Source organism: Marmota monax, unplaced genomic scaffold, assembly GCF_021218885.2.
Source record: "Marmota monax isolate L192 unplaced genomic scaffold, Marmota_monax_Labrador192_F-V1.1 WCK01_AAM20220418_F8-fsc00105, whole genome shotgun sequence".
NCBI classification, from domain to species: Eukaryota; Metazoa; Chordata; class Mammalia; order Rodentia; family Sciuridae; genus Marmota; species Marmota monax.
The window spans coordinates 6,210,752-6,226,325 of NW_026692947.1; the positions used below are offsets into that span (position 1 = coordinate 6,210,752).

The 15,574-nt window shown below is 39.3% G+C and overlaps 1 protein-coding gene across 2 annotated transcripts; it reads right to left on the reverse strand.

The window, feature by feature from the left end:
* Positions 1-2,275: 2,275 nt before the first annotated feature.
* Nek2 (NIMA related kinase 2) lies at positions 2,276-14,991 on the reverse strand. Of its 2 annotated transcripts, none has more exons than XM_046452292.1 (8): positions 14,768-14,989; positions 13,688-13,905; positions 13,070-13,310; positions 10,027-10,109; positions 8,990-9,116; positions 7,758-7,977; positions 6,121-6,246; positions 2,276-3,156 (listed from the first exon to the last, which is right to left on the reverse strand). In XM_046452292.1, the coding sequence occupies exons 1-8, from the start codon at positions 14,861-14,863 to the stop codon at positions 2,930-2,932; spliced, it is 1,338 nt and encodes a 445-aa protein (XP_046308248.1). In that variant the 5' UTR covers positions 14,864-14,989; the 3' UTR covers positions 2,276-2,929. The 2 variants fall into 2 exon arrangements, with proteins under 2 accessions (XP_046308248.1, XP_046308249.1); XM_046452293.2 differs by having other exon boundaries at positions 3,034-3,156; positions 6,049-6,246; positions 14,768-14,991.
* Positions 14,992-15,574: the final 583 nt, after the last annotated feature.

Genomic DNA, 15,574 nt, shown 5'->3' on the forward strand with positions numbered 1-15,574 from the left:
ATGCCCTCATTGTTTATTGTCTTGCCCCATTTGAATGGGCAATAACAAGGGCAGGGATTTTGTGTCTCACCATTGCTCTGTCTTCAGCACTTTAAACAGTGCTGATTCATAGTAGGTACTTAATAGTTGTTTGTTGTTGAATTAAATGAGATGGAGAAGATTAGAGAAGTTATTCAGCATGCCATGAATTTCAAAATTAAAACTTATTTTAAGATAGGAAAGTTATTTCCTAAAGAAAGGATAGGTTTCATGGACAACTAACCAGTGCATTCATATAGCTGCACACATAGGAGGACCCCGCCTGCCGAAGAACCCATAACGTGGGGTCTAATGACTGTGGTTGCATGTGTGTAAGAGAGAGAGACAGAGGGAGAGACAGGAGACAGAGAGAATACTGGGAATTGAACCTATGGGTACTCTACTACTAAGCTACATTCCCAGTTCTTTTTATTTTTTGAGACAGAGTTTCCCTAAATTGCTGAGGCTGGCCTTGAACTTGCAATTATCCTGCCCCGGCTCCCTGGGCAGCTGGGATTATAGGTGTTCACTAACACACCAGGCTATCTCTAAGTTTTTTGTTTGGTACAGGGACATTTAACCACTGAGTCACATCCCCAGCCTTTTATTATTATTATTATTATTATTATTATTATTATTATTATTATTATTATTTAGAGACAGGGTCTCACTGAGTTGTTTAGGGCCTGACTAAGTTACTGAGGCTGGCTTTGAATTCATGATCCTCCCGCCTCAACCTCCGTGAGCCACTGGGATTACATGCATGCACCACTGCACACCCAGCTTGAAGTTCTTAATTATGTGTTCTGTAAGAAAATCTAATAAACAATGGAGCATGTGTGCAGGCGTAGAGCCTCAGCTCACATATGGTGATTGTTCTTAGAGACCCATCCAAACTCCTTTCACCCATACCCCACAACCACTGCCTTTCAGCAGGGGCCTGGGCACAGGCAAAGAAAAGTTCTGGACTGGGCATCTGGGTCCCAGGGCATGGCAGCAGGTGTCCATGAGCAGCCCCATGACATGTCTGACAAGCAGCTAGCCAGCGGCCATGTCTTGACAAGAGTACCCTGACTCAGAGATCCTGGGTTGGGGTAGTAGGCCTGTGGGAAAGGTAGATGCCTGGCTAGACTTCTCCAGACCTGGCATTGTGCCCCTTCTGGTTGGCTCAAGACACCCTCCAAGGACAAGCACAAAGTATGAATTGGATAATCCCAGTGATTCCACAAGTTAAATGCTCTCACATTTATACTTAAATCTGTCATTGCACAAAATAAAGATGAGTGACAAATTTCATGTTGTTTGCTTTTAATGCTTCTTAGAACATTGAACAGCAAACAATACCACCTTAAGCAGAGAGAGACCTTAGAAGAAAGGGAAAAGCTTTGTATGCACCTTTAATGATAACTTGTTTCCCACGTTTTGAACAAAAGCCCCAATTTTCACTTTGGAGTAGGACTTGCAAATTATATAGCTGGCCAGAAGTATACACAACATTTATGTCAAAATGATCCTGTTAGAATAATCTCTGGATATAACACAAAGGCATAATAATCAGTTTCCGACTGTGTTTGGCTAGTGTCACTTGTCATTGATAGAATGATGATACCAACTATATAATAAACCTACATATAAAAGAAGCTATTTTCTCTTGTCTACTATTATAATTATTTGTGTGGGTGATTTTGTTTTATTTTTCTTGCTTGTCCAAACTTTTTTTTTTTTTCGGTCTATTATTAACTCTTGATGACTTCATCTAATTTCATTATACACTAAAAGGATTAGCATTGCCAGGAAAAAAAAAATGTGACAGGCACAGCAAAGACTGCTAATTCATATTAAAAGTCAAAAAAAAATTCATTAAAATCTAAATTAGTTTCCTTCAAGGGTGGGAGGTATGTCCCAGCAATTTTTTACACAGGTCAGGTTTCTCATGAGTGGTACTGTTGGCATTCTGCTGTCAGAAATTGTCCTGTGCACTGTAGAATGTTGAGTGGTATCACTGGACCCTACCCACTGGACATAAGCCATCTGAGTCATGATTATCAAAAAGGTCTCCAGATGTTGCCAATGTCCCCGCAGGGAACAGAATCACCCACTTTAAAACTGCTAGCTTCTATGGACTAACAAGATGGGTGTTAAGGTTCTAGAGTAGCTCCCTTGAATAAAAGATCCATATTCTCTTTCCTACCTTACAAACCTATCATCATAAACTCATACCCTTCCAACTTAGATCAACAAATACAAGAGACATAAATGTAAGAAAACTAAAGAATTGTTTTATTAGTGGGATAGAGGTGGACAAACAACAGCCAGCTCATATGCTATTAAATAGAATAAAAAGGAATAAAAGATTGCAGACATCACAGTGATGAATTTCCACAGACAATAGATTTACACCACATGGAATATTTATATACAAGATGTCTTGATATTAGTGACCAATTTATAGTCAATCTCTTTTTCCAAGTTCAAGAATGTTCAAAACCTCAGACTTTAAATTTAAAACTATACATGACAATTGTAAGCACACACCACTCATTTAAAACTTCTTAATAACTACTATTCCTGAGTAAAGACCTTTTTTCCCCCTTAACATTATTGTTTTCCCCAAGATCTCAAAGGTCACATCTCATACTCCTAGAAGTAATCACACACAGAATTAAAAGCCCAACCAAGAAAGTATCATTTCTATAAAGTTGTTCCTAAGAGAAAAAAAAAAAAAATAAAGACATAGACATCTTATACAATTGTTGCTGAAAAACAGCAATATTAATCCCAAAATACCATGCTTACTATACAAAAAGGCGTGGCTCATGGAACCAAGTATATCAAGCTACAGCAGTTGAATATCAATCTTTAAAGGGTTGGCTCTATTAAGTACTGCACACAGCTCTGTCTCTCTGCCAGGTTAGCGCATGCCCAGGATCTGTCTGCTTTTTAATTGGTAATTTTTTTCAATATCTGACAGAGCTTGAGCCCGCAGCTGGGCAGCATGAAGCCTTTTCTTCAGATCCTTGCACTTGGATTTGGAGGTGAGCTGACTCTCCGAATTCTCACTTCTCATGATGTTCTCTTTACTTTCTCCACTGAAATGAACTTTCTTCTTAATTATTGAGGATGGGAAGTCAAGAAGTTCTTTAGAAAGGAAAAGAAAACAGGTTTGAGTTACTTGAATAGGAGTTCAACTCCTATACATGTATCATAATTTTCAAAAAATATTTACTCTCAGGAGGCTGAGGCAGGAGGAGTGTGAGTTCAAAGCCAGCCTCAGCAATGGTAAGGTGCTAAGCAACTCAGTGAGAGACCATGTCTCTGAATAAAATACAAAATAGGGCTGAGGGTGTGGCTCAGTGGTTGAGTGCCCCTGAGTTCAATCCCTGGTATCCAAAATAAATAAATAAATAAAATTTACTGTTCTGGCTCACATTTGAAATGTGGGTACCTGTCTGATTTTCTCTGGGATAAGAGGTTAAGGGCATCAGAAACCAGCCAGTCTTTTTTTTTTGTTGCTGTTTTTCCCCAGTACTGGGATCAAACCTAGGGACACTCTACAATTGAGCTACATTCCCTTTTTGAGACATGGTCTCACTAGGTTGTCCAGGCTAGCCTTGAACTTGCTGTCCTCCTGTCTCAGCCTCCTGAGTAGCTGGGATTTCAGGTACGCCATCACTCCCAGTACCAATTAGCCTTTTAATCTATATGACTAAAAACAAACCAAACATAAGGAACAAATGTTTCACTCATTCATTCATTTTGCAGTGCTAGGAATGCAGTGCGTGCCAGGCAAGTACTCTACCACCAAGCTAAGCTCCAGCCTGTTTTATTCCCACAACAGTCAACTTTCCTCTTAGGGTTAAAACGTTTGGGGATGATGGGCACAGTATGATACTTCTGGAAATCAGTGTTTTTATCTCTGCTCTGGAAAACCAGTGCCATTCTGTGTAGGACACCTTACTTTCACAAAAGCACAGAAGCAGAGACTCTTGCTTGTGGGGAAACCTGTAGTTTGGGTCAAGTGTGTAGTTCAAAGCAGATCAACTACCCAGAAATTTGTTTCAAAAAAAAAACTAAAATGCTGTATGGACAAGGTAAATCAAGTAATGGTGCACTAAAAAATGCAAACCGTGCTTTTCATATGGAAAAATAATCGTATTTACTTAGAGAAGTAACACTATTAACCACTGACAGAATTTGCTGGGGATTAGAGGCTTGCAGGTTTCAATTCTAGAGGCTTCTTATTTCTCCTTTGTAGTCACTTAAAGGAAATATGTTTAAATATTTACTGAGTTCATAGTATGGGCCATTGTGAACCAAACAAAGGCCCTATTCTAGTAGGAGGAGACAGATGACAAACAAACAAACAAACAAGTGCGGATGGGGCAATGTGATCGTGTGCTATAAAGGAAGATAATACCAACATGGCCTGCTGGGTGGTGGTGGCAATATTGAGAGAAAACTTCAGGTGAATGCTGAGCAAAAAACAGGACAAAGGTGAGGAAGAAAGAAGCCACAGAGCTGTCTGGATAAAGAAGAGACAGAAAGGTTGCCACACAGAGCCCTTCCTTCTCCAGTCCCCTGACTTCCTCCATGTATTGTTTCTACTTCAAAGCAAAGGAACTGCTTTCAGACTTGAACTCCATGGGCTCAAAAAAAATTTTTTTTTTTTTTTAAGTACTGGAGATTGAACTTAGAGGAGCTCTACCATTGAGCTACATTCTCAGTCCTTTCTTAATTCTGAGACAGTTTCACTAAGTTGCCCTGGCTGGCCTCGAACTTGCAATCTTTGCTTGTGTCTCAGCCTCCCAGGTGGCTGAGATTACAGGCCAGCAGTTGGGATGATAAGCATGTGCATCCACCTGTTATAACCACAAATACTTACACATTGTAAATCAACATAGGGTTTACAAGAGAATATTTAGAAAAAGAATACTATTTTGTTCAATAGAAAAAAAATGAGTATTTTATTAAACAAAGGATAGCTTTAGCAAAGATGCAGCTGCGTACTGTGAAATAAGTGATAGTTAGAAAAAAGTAACATTTTAAGGGATGACGCCCATATTTCATATAATCTATTTCATTTACTTCTATCAAGAGTTTATCTATCACTTAGTCACTATAAAATTATTGCAATCATCAGACTAACTTAAGCAGGTTTTTTATTTGCCTCATTTACAAAATGCTGTCACACCAAACTGATCTGATTCTCTCCCAAATTATTAAAGATGCAAATGGCAGCCTTCATAAATGCATGCTATTCTACATGGAATAAGGGAGTTATAAGAACTCTGATGAAGTTTCATTGAACATGCAGATGCTAAATTTTTAAAACCAACACAAAACTTTGAATACATAATTTGTGTCATAAAGAAATTAAAAGAAAAGACGTCTAGCATTTTGCATTTTCCAAAATTCTAGACAGCAGACTAAATTAGATCTGTAAAAAATGAAATGGAAAAAGGCAAGTGAGAGGATCTGTCGGTGTAGCCATCATCACGAGGACACAGCAGGGACAACGCTACATGAAGGCAGCACAGTGAGCAGGCTGTCTGCACCCAAGCTCTGAAGCGGGGCGGCTCGCACAGTTGTGCACACATTAATCATATTTCAACAAATACATGCCTCAATTTGAAAGGGTCTAAAACAAGGATTCAAAAGTCATGGTCAATTCTGCACTTGACTTCTATGTCTTTTAAGCCATACTCTATGGCTGAGGTGTGGCAGTATTAAAGTGTTAGGGTTTTTGCTTGAAAATAGAAATAGAGTTTGATAATATAACCAAAGAAAAATTTGAAACATACTGTTGTAAAAAAACGTCTTCATTCTAAAAAATGAATATCAAATACTAAACATGTAGTTTAATAAGGTAAATAAAATTGAAGATGAAAGCATATGACTCACTGCCTCAGGTCTATGAACCCAGTAAATAAATCACTACTATAATTTTATTTCCATTGAAGCACATATATTCAGTGAAATTTATCTTAAGATTTGAAACTTTGTAAAATGAAAAAGAGCTACCAAGGCCACCTTGAGGGTATCACTGATGTGCACATCTTCATTTGTAGCACCAACTTCTGCACACCGAGCTGACTCTCATACCTGGAGTACTCGCGAGAGAGAGGAACTTCTGCTCCTTCAGCAAGCTGTAGTTCTTCACCAGATTTTCTGCTCTAGTCAGTTTGTCCTCTGCTAGTCTCTCCCGAACACAAAGTTCACGTTCCTTCTCTTTAAAAACGTAATAGGAAAAAATGAACAAAGAGCTTTGGCTATAAAACAATTTACATTTGGTAATCTTTTCTTATCATTCCAATAGCATGCCTGACCATGGCAGAGTAATGTTTTGTGAAAGGTTTCGTACTGGTTTCTTAACCTAATCAACCAGATCCTGCATTTTTAATTTAGTGTAATAGTAGGTCATAAGTTATCGTATGTTTTCTTGTTAGAAACTTGTTTAAGTACAAATACAAAGTTAGTTTTTACTTGGTCACATTTGGGAACACAAAACAAAAGCCATCTCTGCTCTCCAAGGCAAATAGGCAACAGCTAGTTTCCAGGGCATTCCCTGGTCTTATAGCACAAAATCTCTTTCTTCTGGTTCAGCTGTAGCACCAAAATGGAAGGGGAAAAAAACATAACTGAGTTAAGGTGCGACTCTTTAGGTTAGAAACAAAGCCTACTTTCATTCATGGCCCAGATTTCAGAGAAAGAGGTGTGTGTGTTTAAAGAGTTCTTTTGACAAGAGAGTCAATAAAAAGTTTCCAGATAAGCACAAGCTATCCCTATACAGTGAGCATATCTCACAGCACTATACAATGTTTTTATCATTAGAAAGCAAAACATAAATGAACACACTGAATGCTTGATAAGCATATTTAAATAGAAAAGCATTTGAAGTCTGCATAGGGCATAAGGCCACAGAAGTGAAATCAGGGGTGTCATGAGGATGGCAGGAGACACACATAGCTCCATCCCTGTCTCTGAATGTTAAAATGGGGACTCACTGATATTGCTACCTGGTGTGATTCTAAGATGCTGGTAGTAACTTTCATCTTAGTGGAATAGACAGACTTCTAACCTCAAAAACTAATTAGCATCAGGGCTGGGGATGTGGCTCAAGCAGTAGCACGCTCGCCTGGCTTGCGTGCGGCCCGGGTTCGATCCTCAGCACCACATACAAAACAAAGATGTTGTGTCCGCCAAGAACTAAAAAATAAATATTAAAATTCTCTCTCTCTCTCTTAAAAAAAAAACTAATTAGCATCAATCAGTTAATACTAATCACATCAATATTAACACTCATCACAGTAATATTTATAATTCTAGAATATCTTGCACCTATATTCTCCACAGAATTGCCTAAACATACCCAGTCTAATACTGTCGCATTTTAGACCGTTTTATGACAGAAGGCAGCACATTGTTAAGACCTTCCTTTACAATGGAACAAACCTTAAGGTGTTTATAGTAAAGATGAAAAAGAAATAATTGCACAATAAAGTACAATGACTATTGTGTTAGGCCCAACCCAGTTAGTACCCAAGAATATATGACTAACAACTGACTCCAGAGAAAAAGTCCAACATGAAAGTGTCAGCAAGCTTGGTTATTTAGTTAAATGTTCTGGTTGATAGAAGGTTCTAGTAGAACCTATACATATAAACTATTGTGTTATATACACACACCAGAGCAACCCACTCATAGCGCTACTCTGCTCCTCCCACACCACGTGGACTTACGCTCCAGCCTTTCCTCTCTGGCTTTGAGGGCTCGCTCTCGCTCCTGTAACTGTATTTCTTTTAGTTTCAGCTCACTCTGGACAGGAGTAGACTCCTGCGACTTTTCAGGCTCTCCTAATCTTCGCCCTCTCCTTTCAAGATGTCTTCTTTGTTCTTCTGCAACCAAGTCTGCTATCAAAGGGTTCTCAAGAATTTCTTCCACAGAAGGCCGATGGTAATCCTGGGGAAAAATACTCAATGATACAGTCAGACTGCATAACAGAATATTTGTCCTCAGAAAGTAGTTATATTAAAAGGGTAAATATTTCCAAGGCAAAAGAGAAGATTGTTCAAAGAGACAGGTCTTTTTTTTTAACCAGGAATTGAACCCACGGGTACTTAACTACTGAACCAAATCTCCAGCCCATTTTTATTTTTTATTTTGAGACAGGTCTTAAGTTGCTTAGGGTCTCACTAAGTTGCTGAGTCTGGCTTTGTACTTGTGATCCTCCTGCCTCAGCCTCTCAAGCCACTGTGCCCAGCTACAGAAATAGGTCTTAAATATCTGAAAAAATAAGTTCACTGGTCTTGAAGTTCTGAGTCCATAAGGTAATGCAGATTTTAACTTATTCCTCTTTTACCCTTCCCCCGTGTAAGAAGGCTCAGTCCCTTTGGTATAACTGGTGCTGGTGCTTGACAGCACGGCTGGGTCTGCTTCGAAAAAGCACCGCCTTTGAGTGTCTAAACCACAGGTAACAGGATCCCTTCCCACCAACCTTCACCTGCTACTTCCTCTGTATCCCTGTTACAGCATTTCCCTTCCACTCTCACATCAGCCTAGTCTCAGAACATATCTTTCACCATCCCATGGCCAGAGTTTTTCCACAAAATCTCTTTATTCAAGTTCTTTTTCTTCTACTGTACTTATTTCTGGCTCCTTCCCTGACCACCTGTTACTTTGAGGTAGGCAACAACCAGGGGAACTGAGGATTTGGATCCTTTCTGTAATCTTTCCTCACCACCGACCATCTGTTAGCATGGAAGAGAGTGGAGGAAAAAGAAAGCAAGCACAAAAGGTAGGCTGGCAAGGACCTGTAATTTGCCAGATTTACATGTTTTCACTTGTGTTAACAGAGTATATTTAGCTAAGGAAATATTTTCTTTAGTCTCTATCACTTTAAAAGAGAGAATATATACTCCAAAGTTTAATTGAGAGATAAAATCAGACAATATAAAACCTTTATAGCCTTTACCTTTAAATTTAACATCCTCGTAATAATGTCATTCAATTCATCAGAATAACGATATGGAATTCTCCTGAATTTGCCTTCTCTGATCTTCCCGGCTAGTTCTTTTTGGTTGAAAGCAGTAAATGGAGGCCTGGGGTAAAAAAATATAAGTAAAAACAAATGATGGAAAAGAAGGAAGAGAAAGAAAAGAAAGAAGAAGAAAAATTTTTAAATGAAAATAGATAATAGTAACTGAATCAAAAGCATAAGCACCATTGTATTTCTTTTTACTTCTGGGACTTCCTTCTATAGCTAATTTTAATAGTACTACCTTCATACTATTGACCCCTTGGGTTAAGTCATGCTGGCGGGGGCGGGGTGGGGGGTTATTCTGTGCTTTGTAGGATATTTTGTGGATCCCTGCCTCTCTCTACCCACTAGCACACTCTAGTTGTGACAACCAAAAATGTCTAGATATTGCCAAATGTTCCATGGGGGACAAAAACTGCTTCCCCACAAATCCTATAGAAGAACCACTGTGCTATAGAATAGTTTAAAAGGAAAAAAAGGGAAAGAACTGGACCTCTTTCCTATCCTCCAAATCCCCAGACCTCTCCCCTTGATCTGTTTTATTTCTTCCCTGTCCTTATAATAGCTTTACATTATCTGCCTGACCTTGAAAATGTATCAGTCCAACAAGACAGCATCTAACAGTCAAGACCCTTTAATAAGTCAGGACCCAGGGTCTGCAGTTGTGGCTCAGTGGTAGAGGGCTTGCCTCACATGTGTGGGGCACTGGGTTCGATCCTTAAAAATAAATAAATAAACAAAATAAGGTATTGTATCCATCTACAACTAAGAAAAAAAAGTTTTTTAAAGTAAGTCAGAACCCAGCTTCATGGATGTCATCTTTTTTTTAAATGTTTATCTACTTTACTAAAAGAATGACAGTTCTTTCAGATGTGAATATTTTTTAATTAGCATTGATGCTCAAAAAGCTGGACCCAATGAAAGGTGACAGTGTAAACCTTAGACTAGGAATCTGACTTTATTATACTTACATTAATGCACACAATTCATACAGCAAACAACCCAGTGACCATATATCTGATTTCTCATTATAGGACATTCGATTCATTTGTTCCTAGAAGGGGGAAAAGGTAAGAAAGTTAAATAAAAGTTCATCTTGTTGGCCAGGCATGGTGGCACATGCACGACTGTAATCCCAGTGGCTCAGAAGGCTGAGGTGGGAAGATCAAGAATTCAAAGCCAGCCTCAGCAACTTAGCAAGGCCCTAAGCAACTCAGTGAGACTCTGTCTCTAAATAAAATATTTTTTTTAAAAGGGATGAGGACGTGGCTCCGTGGTTAAGCACCCTTGGGTTCAATCCCCTGTACAATAAAAAAAAAAAAAGTTTATTTGGTTTTTAATTTTTTTTTTTTAAGAGAGAGAGAATTTTCATTTATTTTTTAGTTCTCGGCAGACACAACATCTTTTGTTTTGTATGTGGTGCTGAGGATCGAACCCGGGCTCACGCATGCCTGGTGAGCACGCTACCACTTGAGCCACATCCCCAGCCAGGTTTTTAAAATTTTATAAAACTTTTAAAAATTATACCTGAGTAGAAAACAGAAACTCAAAGCTTGGTAGTATTTGCTTAAGAAAGAGAGGGGAGGAAAATGTTATAAATATTTTATATTATAGCAAGAACTTCAAATACAAAAGACTAATTCAGTTTATGAGACAATAACAAAAGTGTATACTTTATCCTCAAATTTATAATGGAAAGGCTCGGGATGTGGCTCAATGGCAGAGTGCTTTGCCTAGCATATAGAGGGCCCTGGGTTCAATTCCTAACACCAAAAAGCAAAATTTATAATGGGAAAAGAACAACAATCTTGTCCCAATATACTTTGTCATATATAATTCATTCCCTTATTTTTCATTCACAAGTGAAAATGTTTACTGTTGGATAGATGCTGACCATTCAAAAATGAATATGAAAGATCCCTACCCTTGAGGCATTTATAATCTAAAAACTCTATTTTTTTGACAGACAGGGTTTTGTTAGGTTGTTCAAGCTAAACTCGAACTCCTAGGCCCCCCCAAATCATCTTACCTCAGCCTCCTGAGTGGCTAGAACTATAGGTGTGTACCATTGAGTCTAATTAGAAACCTCATTTTATTTTATTTGAATGATTGATTACAGTGCTGGAAATTAAATCCAGGGGCACTCTCTACCACTGAGCTACCAACCTCTCCAGTCCCTTTTATTTTTTTTAATATTTTTTTTAATTAGTTGTTCATGGACCTTTTTTATTTATTTATAGGCAGTGCTGAGAATAGAACCCAGTGCCTCACACATGCTAGGCAACCATTCTACCACTGAGCCACAACCCCAACCCCTTATTTTTTATTTTGAGACAGGATATCACTAAGTTGCCCAAGATGGTCTCCAACCTGTGATTCTCCTGCCTTAGCCTCCTGAGTAGCTGGGATTACAAGTGCCACCATGTCCAGCCACAAACTTCATTTTAAAAGAAACAGAGAAAATTCGAGAATAACCAAAATATATTATTTAGCCCACATGTAAGTGCGTACATAAATAGCTAACTAAATTATTCATTTATATATTTTTCCTTAATCCACTGTATAAGTCAAAGCAATCACTAATATTCTCATTACCTATTTTAATTGTTTGCCCGTCTTCTATGCCTACAGTAACAATAGTCTACCATAGTTCTTATTCTCAACAGAGGGACTGAGGGCAAGTACTAAAATCTCCAGGAGGCCGGTTAGTGTTTTAAAACCCAGCTGGTGAGTCTGATACCACTCCTTGACAATTAATGACTTAGGGGAACCAAACTGATCTAATTACAAGGGCAGGAAAAAAGGGAACAAAAGAATTGCATAGGTTTCAAATTTTCCACCATTTTTGGATATCTTCCTTTATGTTAAAGCCTTTCAATTTGGAATTTGATACAGTGAGAAAATGGCACTGTTCTGGCTATGTCTGATCTTAATTTAAAAAAAATAATAATAAAATAAACTTGCAGTTTTATACTGCAGTCAGATGTTAGCATAATTTATAAAATATTGGAAAATTCTAGAAATGTTTGTAAGCTAATAAAAAAATGAAAAAATCTTTTCATAATATCTGCTCAGATTTCATATATTAATACATTGATGCTGTTCCTTATTGATTTAAGGTCTTTAAAAGCCATCAGACCATTTGTGAAAATCAAAGGGAGAACAGCATTGTAGAGGAAAGGGACAGGGGGGAGGCAGGAAGGAGGGAAAGGGGAAATACTGGGAAATGATATTAGCTAAATCTTATTGTTATATTATATGAATATGTAACAACAAATCCCACCATTATATACACCTATGATGCACCAATAAAAAAATAGGGAAAATAAATAAAAGCCATCAGATAATATCTAATGACAGCCACAAACACTCCAAGGAAATAATCAAAAAGGAAGAAATATAATACATACAAGGATATGCATACAGTGCTCTTTTGGAAACAAAATATCCATCAATAGAGGCAATGGATAAAGTAAAGTGATAGACTTTCTATAAATGAATTTCAGGAAAAGGTAATAAGAAAATTATTTTTTAAATTAACATTGTAAAAACATGTTATCTGAAGTATGTGAGCTTTGTGAGTCCCATATGTCCAAGTACAAGAATCCAACTAGGGATAAAATACAGTGTCCAAGGACCTTCCCAGAGATCCATATTCACTGGGTATGAACTCAGGACCCAGGACTAACAAAACCTCCGAGTGAGTGTGATGTAGGTGTGCCCAGGACCCATGCTTTGGAAAGCAGTGTTGCTCTTGAAGGCAGAAACAAAACCCATTTCATCTTTGTTAATTCCAGAGCTTTGAACATGGTAATAATTTAATAAAAAGTGAATTCAATAAAAATTGAATTGCTGATACAGAGGAATATAAGGGTCAGGTGGTTCATTTGGAATTTAAAATGAAACAGTATTATTAATTCTTGGCTAAATACAAAGAAACCAACAACAATAAACCTTGAATTTGAATGCTTAGCATTAAGGAGTTAAAAAGCATCTAAATTCTGAAATACTTACAGGAGACATGTAATAAGGTGTACCAACAAATGTTTTTGCAAAACTTGTATCATGGTTTAATATTCTAGCTAGCCCAAAATCTCCAAGTTTGACATTTTGCTTGCCATCCAGGAAAACATTGGCTGGTTTTAGATCCCGATGCAGCACAGTATGACCACCATCACTTCGTCTGTGACACTCCTTCAAGGCTAAAGTCAACTGAGCCATCACTCGAAGAACAAAATCTTCATCTAAGTATTGTCTGAAACCAAAACATCGGCATATAATGTCTAAGTAAAATCATTACAAATAATGAATGAGGAGACTTATCTAGTTTTTCTTGTCTACCAATAGGGAAATAATAACTTGATGCAAAATATGGGTATCACCAGTGATTTTTCTAAAGTACCATGGACCCACCAAATACAAGAACACTCTTCTATGTTACTAAGTACTTTGCCCCTGATCTTAACATAAGATTCTTAACAGCAACAAAACTAGACCCCTTTTCAGATTACATCTAATATTATATTTCCCACTATTATTTATAATTATGAGGAAAAAAAGAATTAATTTAAAATGATTATGTAGGCAATAAATGGCAGAGCTGACATTTAAAAAATGGAAGATTATAATTACCTTTCCTTGGTTCCCTTTGTAATTACACTAGCCAGGTCCCCTCCTTCACAATATTCCATTACAATGTACAGCGTTGTATTGGTTCTGTCAATAATTCGATCGTAATAGCGGACAATGTTTGGATGTTTCAGTTCACGAAGCAAATTCACTTCAGAAACAAGCATCTGTTTCTCAGCTTCTGTCATAGAGCCATAGTCAAGTTCTTTCCAAACTAATATCTGAAATAAGAAAATGTCCGAGGTACGAATGAACTTGTTATGCTCAAAACAAAGAATGGAAGTTACAAAAAGAAAAAAAAAAAAAAAAATGCCTCCTTTTTAAACATATTCCACAATCCAACGTCATGATCATGTTATGTAGTTAAATAAACTTCATGAGCCCAGAGTTTATTGCCATAATCTTCCTCTAGTTTTTAAGCAGTAAATGATGCTACAGGGGGAGGGAGGCAGATGAGGCACAAGAGGACTCCCTCAACCCCTTACTCTCAGTTGCTTAATAGGAAATTGGCCAAAAAGTACTTTGGTCACAGTCAGGGGAGGGGTGTCCAAAGTCCTTGACTATTCCAATCGGTCAGGCAGCTTCCTCTCCATTGTTTCTTTCTGTACAAGCTCTACCTACACGCGTGGGGAAAGAGGAATCTGCTAGCCGGACTGATGGGTGTTTTAAATGAGTTCTGACTGCAGATACAAAGCTTCAGGCCTGGTGGTCCTGCCGCTCCATCGCACCTGAGTCCTACTCTCAGATCTAAGAATAGCTCAGGACTGAGTTAGCTGCCACCGACGGAAAACCAGGGGCAAGCCAAAGCAGGAAAAAGGGAGGAAACGGGACAGAAAATAACGAAATATGTATTATATAAAAGAAAAACCGGAAATATGTATTATATAAAAGAAAAGACGCAGCCTCCCATCTCTTGGACGATCCAGGACAAGCTGTCAATCTGTCAATCGTAGACCCCGGGGAGACCGCCGAGACTTTCCGGCACCCACCACCAGAGGCCCGTCGGTTCCTTCGCGCAGGGCCCTCGCCCCGGGCTACCGAAACCTCAGCGGGAGCCGGGACACGCCGGGGCCCCGCGCTCACCTTGCCGTCGCTCTTCCTCCGGATCTTTTGGCAGCGGCCATAGGAGCCCGTGCCGATGGTGTACAGCACTTCGTAGTCCTCCACCCGGGACGGCATGGCCGGGCCGCCGCAGGACTCGCGCTGACCCGGCAGGTCGCGCCACAGCCACGGCAGCCCAGAGTCCCGGAAAGGGAACCGACCCGCCACCCAGGCCGCGGGCAGCGTTTAACCGTCGCCAGCCCGGGCCTCGCAACCTATTGGCAGACAGGGAGGTATCTTCGCCTCTCTGATTGGCTAAGAAAAACAACACCCTAGGCATCTTGGGAAAAGGGTGTCGCTAAGCAACCGCGTCGGCGTCGGTGTCCGGCCTTCAACCTCTAGGAGAAGAGGGCGGAGCTAAGCCAAAGCTGGAGTCCAGGAAAAGAAAAGCCGTCGCCGCAGGGGGCCTTGGACAGTTCTGTCTCTTGATTGAGGTCCCCGAGCTAACTGAGGTCCGAGGGCCTCTCAGCCCCCGTTGCACAACACCAGATCCAACTGCCTTCGGACTTTTCCACTCTGACAGCTCGCTCTATCTGCCTTCCTCTGCACAACGCCCGTCTCTAGCAAGTTCCGGAACCCTGAACCTGGGCGGGGCCCTGCTGGACACTAAGTATAGGTGAAAACTTAGAATCCCTCACCGAAGCATGCATGGACCAGTGTTTACCATGCTATCAGGGCTGTACTAAACACTACATCTTTATTATGTATTCATCAACTCAAAGCTATAAAGAAGAAATGAATGTTATTACTATTTCCCATGAGGAAAGGGAGGCACAGAAAGGTTTAATC

Bases quoted from the DNA above. Each gene is read 5' to 3' on its own strand.
- Nek2 (XM_046452292.1), bottom strand. From the start codon at position 14,863: ATGCCGTCCCGGGTGGAGGACTACGAAGTGCTGTACACCATCGGCACG. The intron at 13,906-14,767 runs GTGAGCGCGGGG...TTCTTATTTCAG, and splicing joins GGAGGAAGAGCGACGGCAAG to ATATTAGTTTGGAAAGAACT. The intron at 3,157-6,120 runs GTATGAGAGTCA...TCCTTTCTAAAG, and splicing joins CTCTCTCGCGAGTACTCCAG to AACTTCTTGACTTCCCATCC.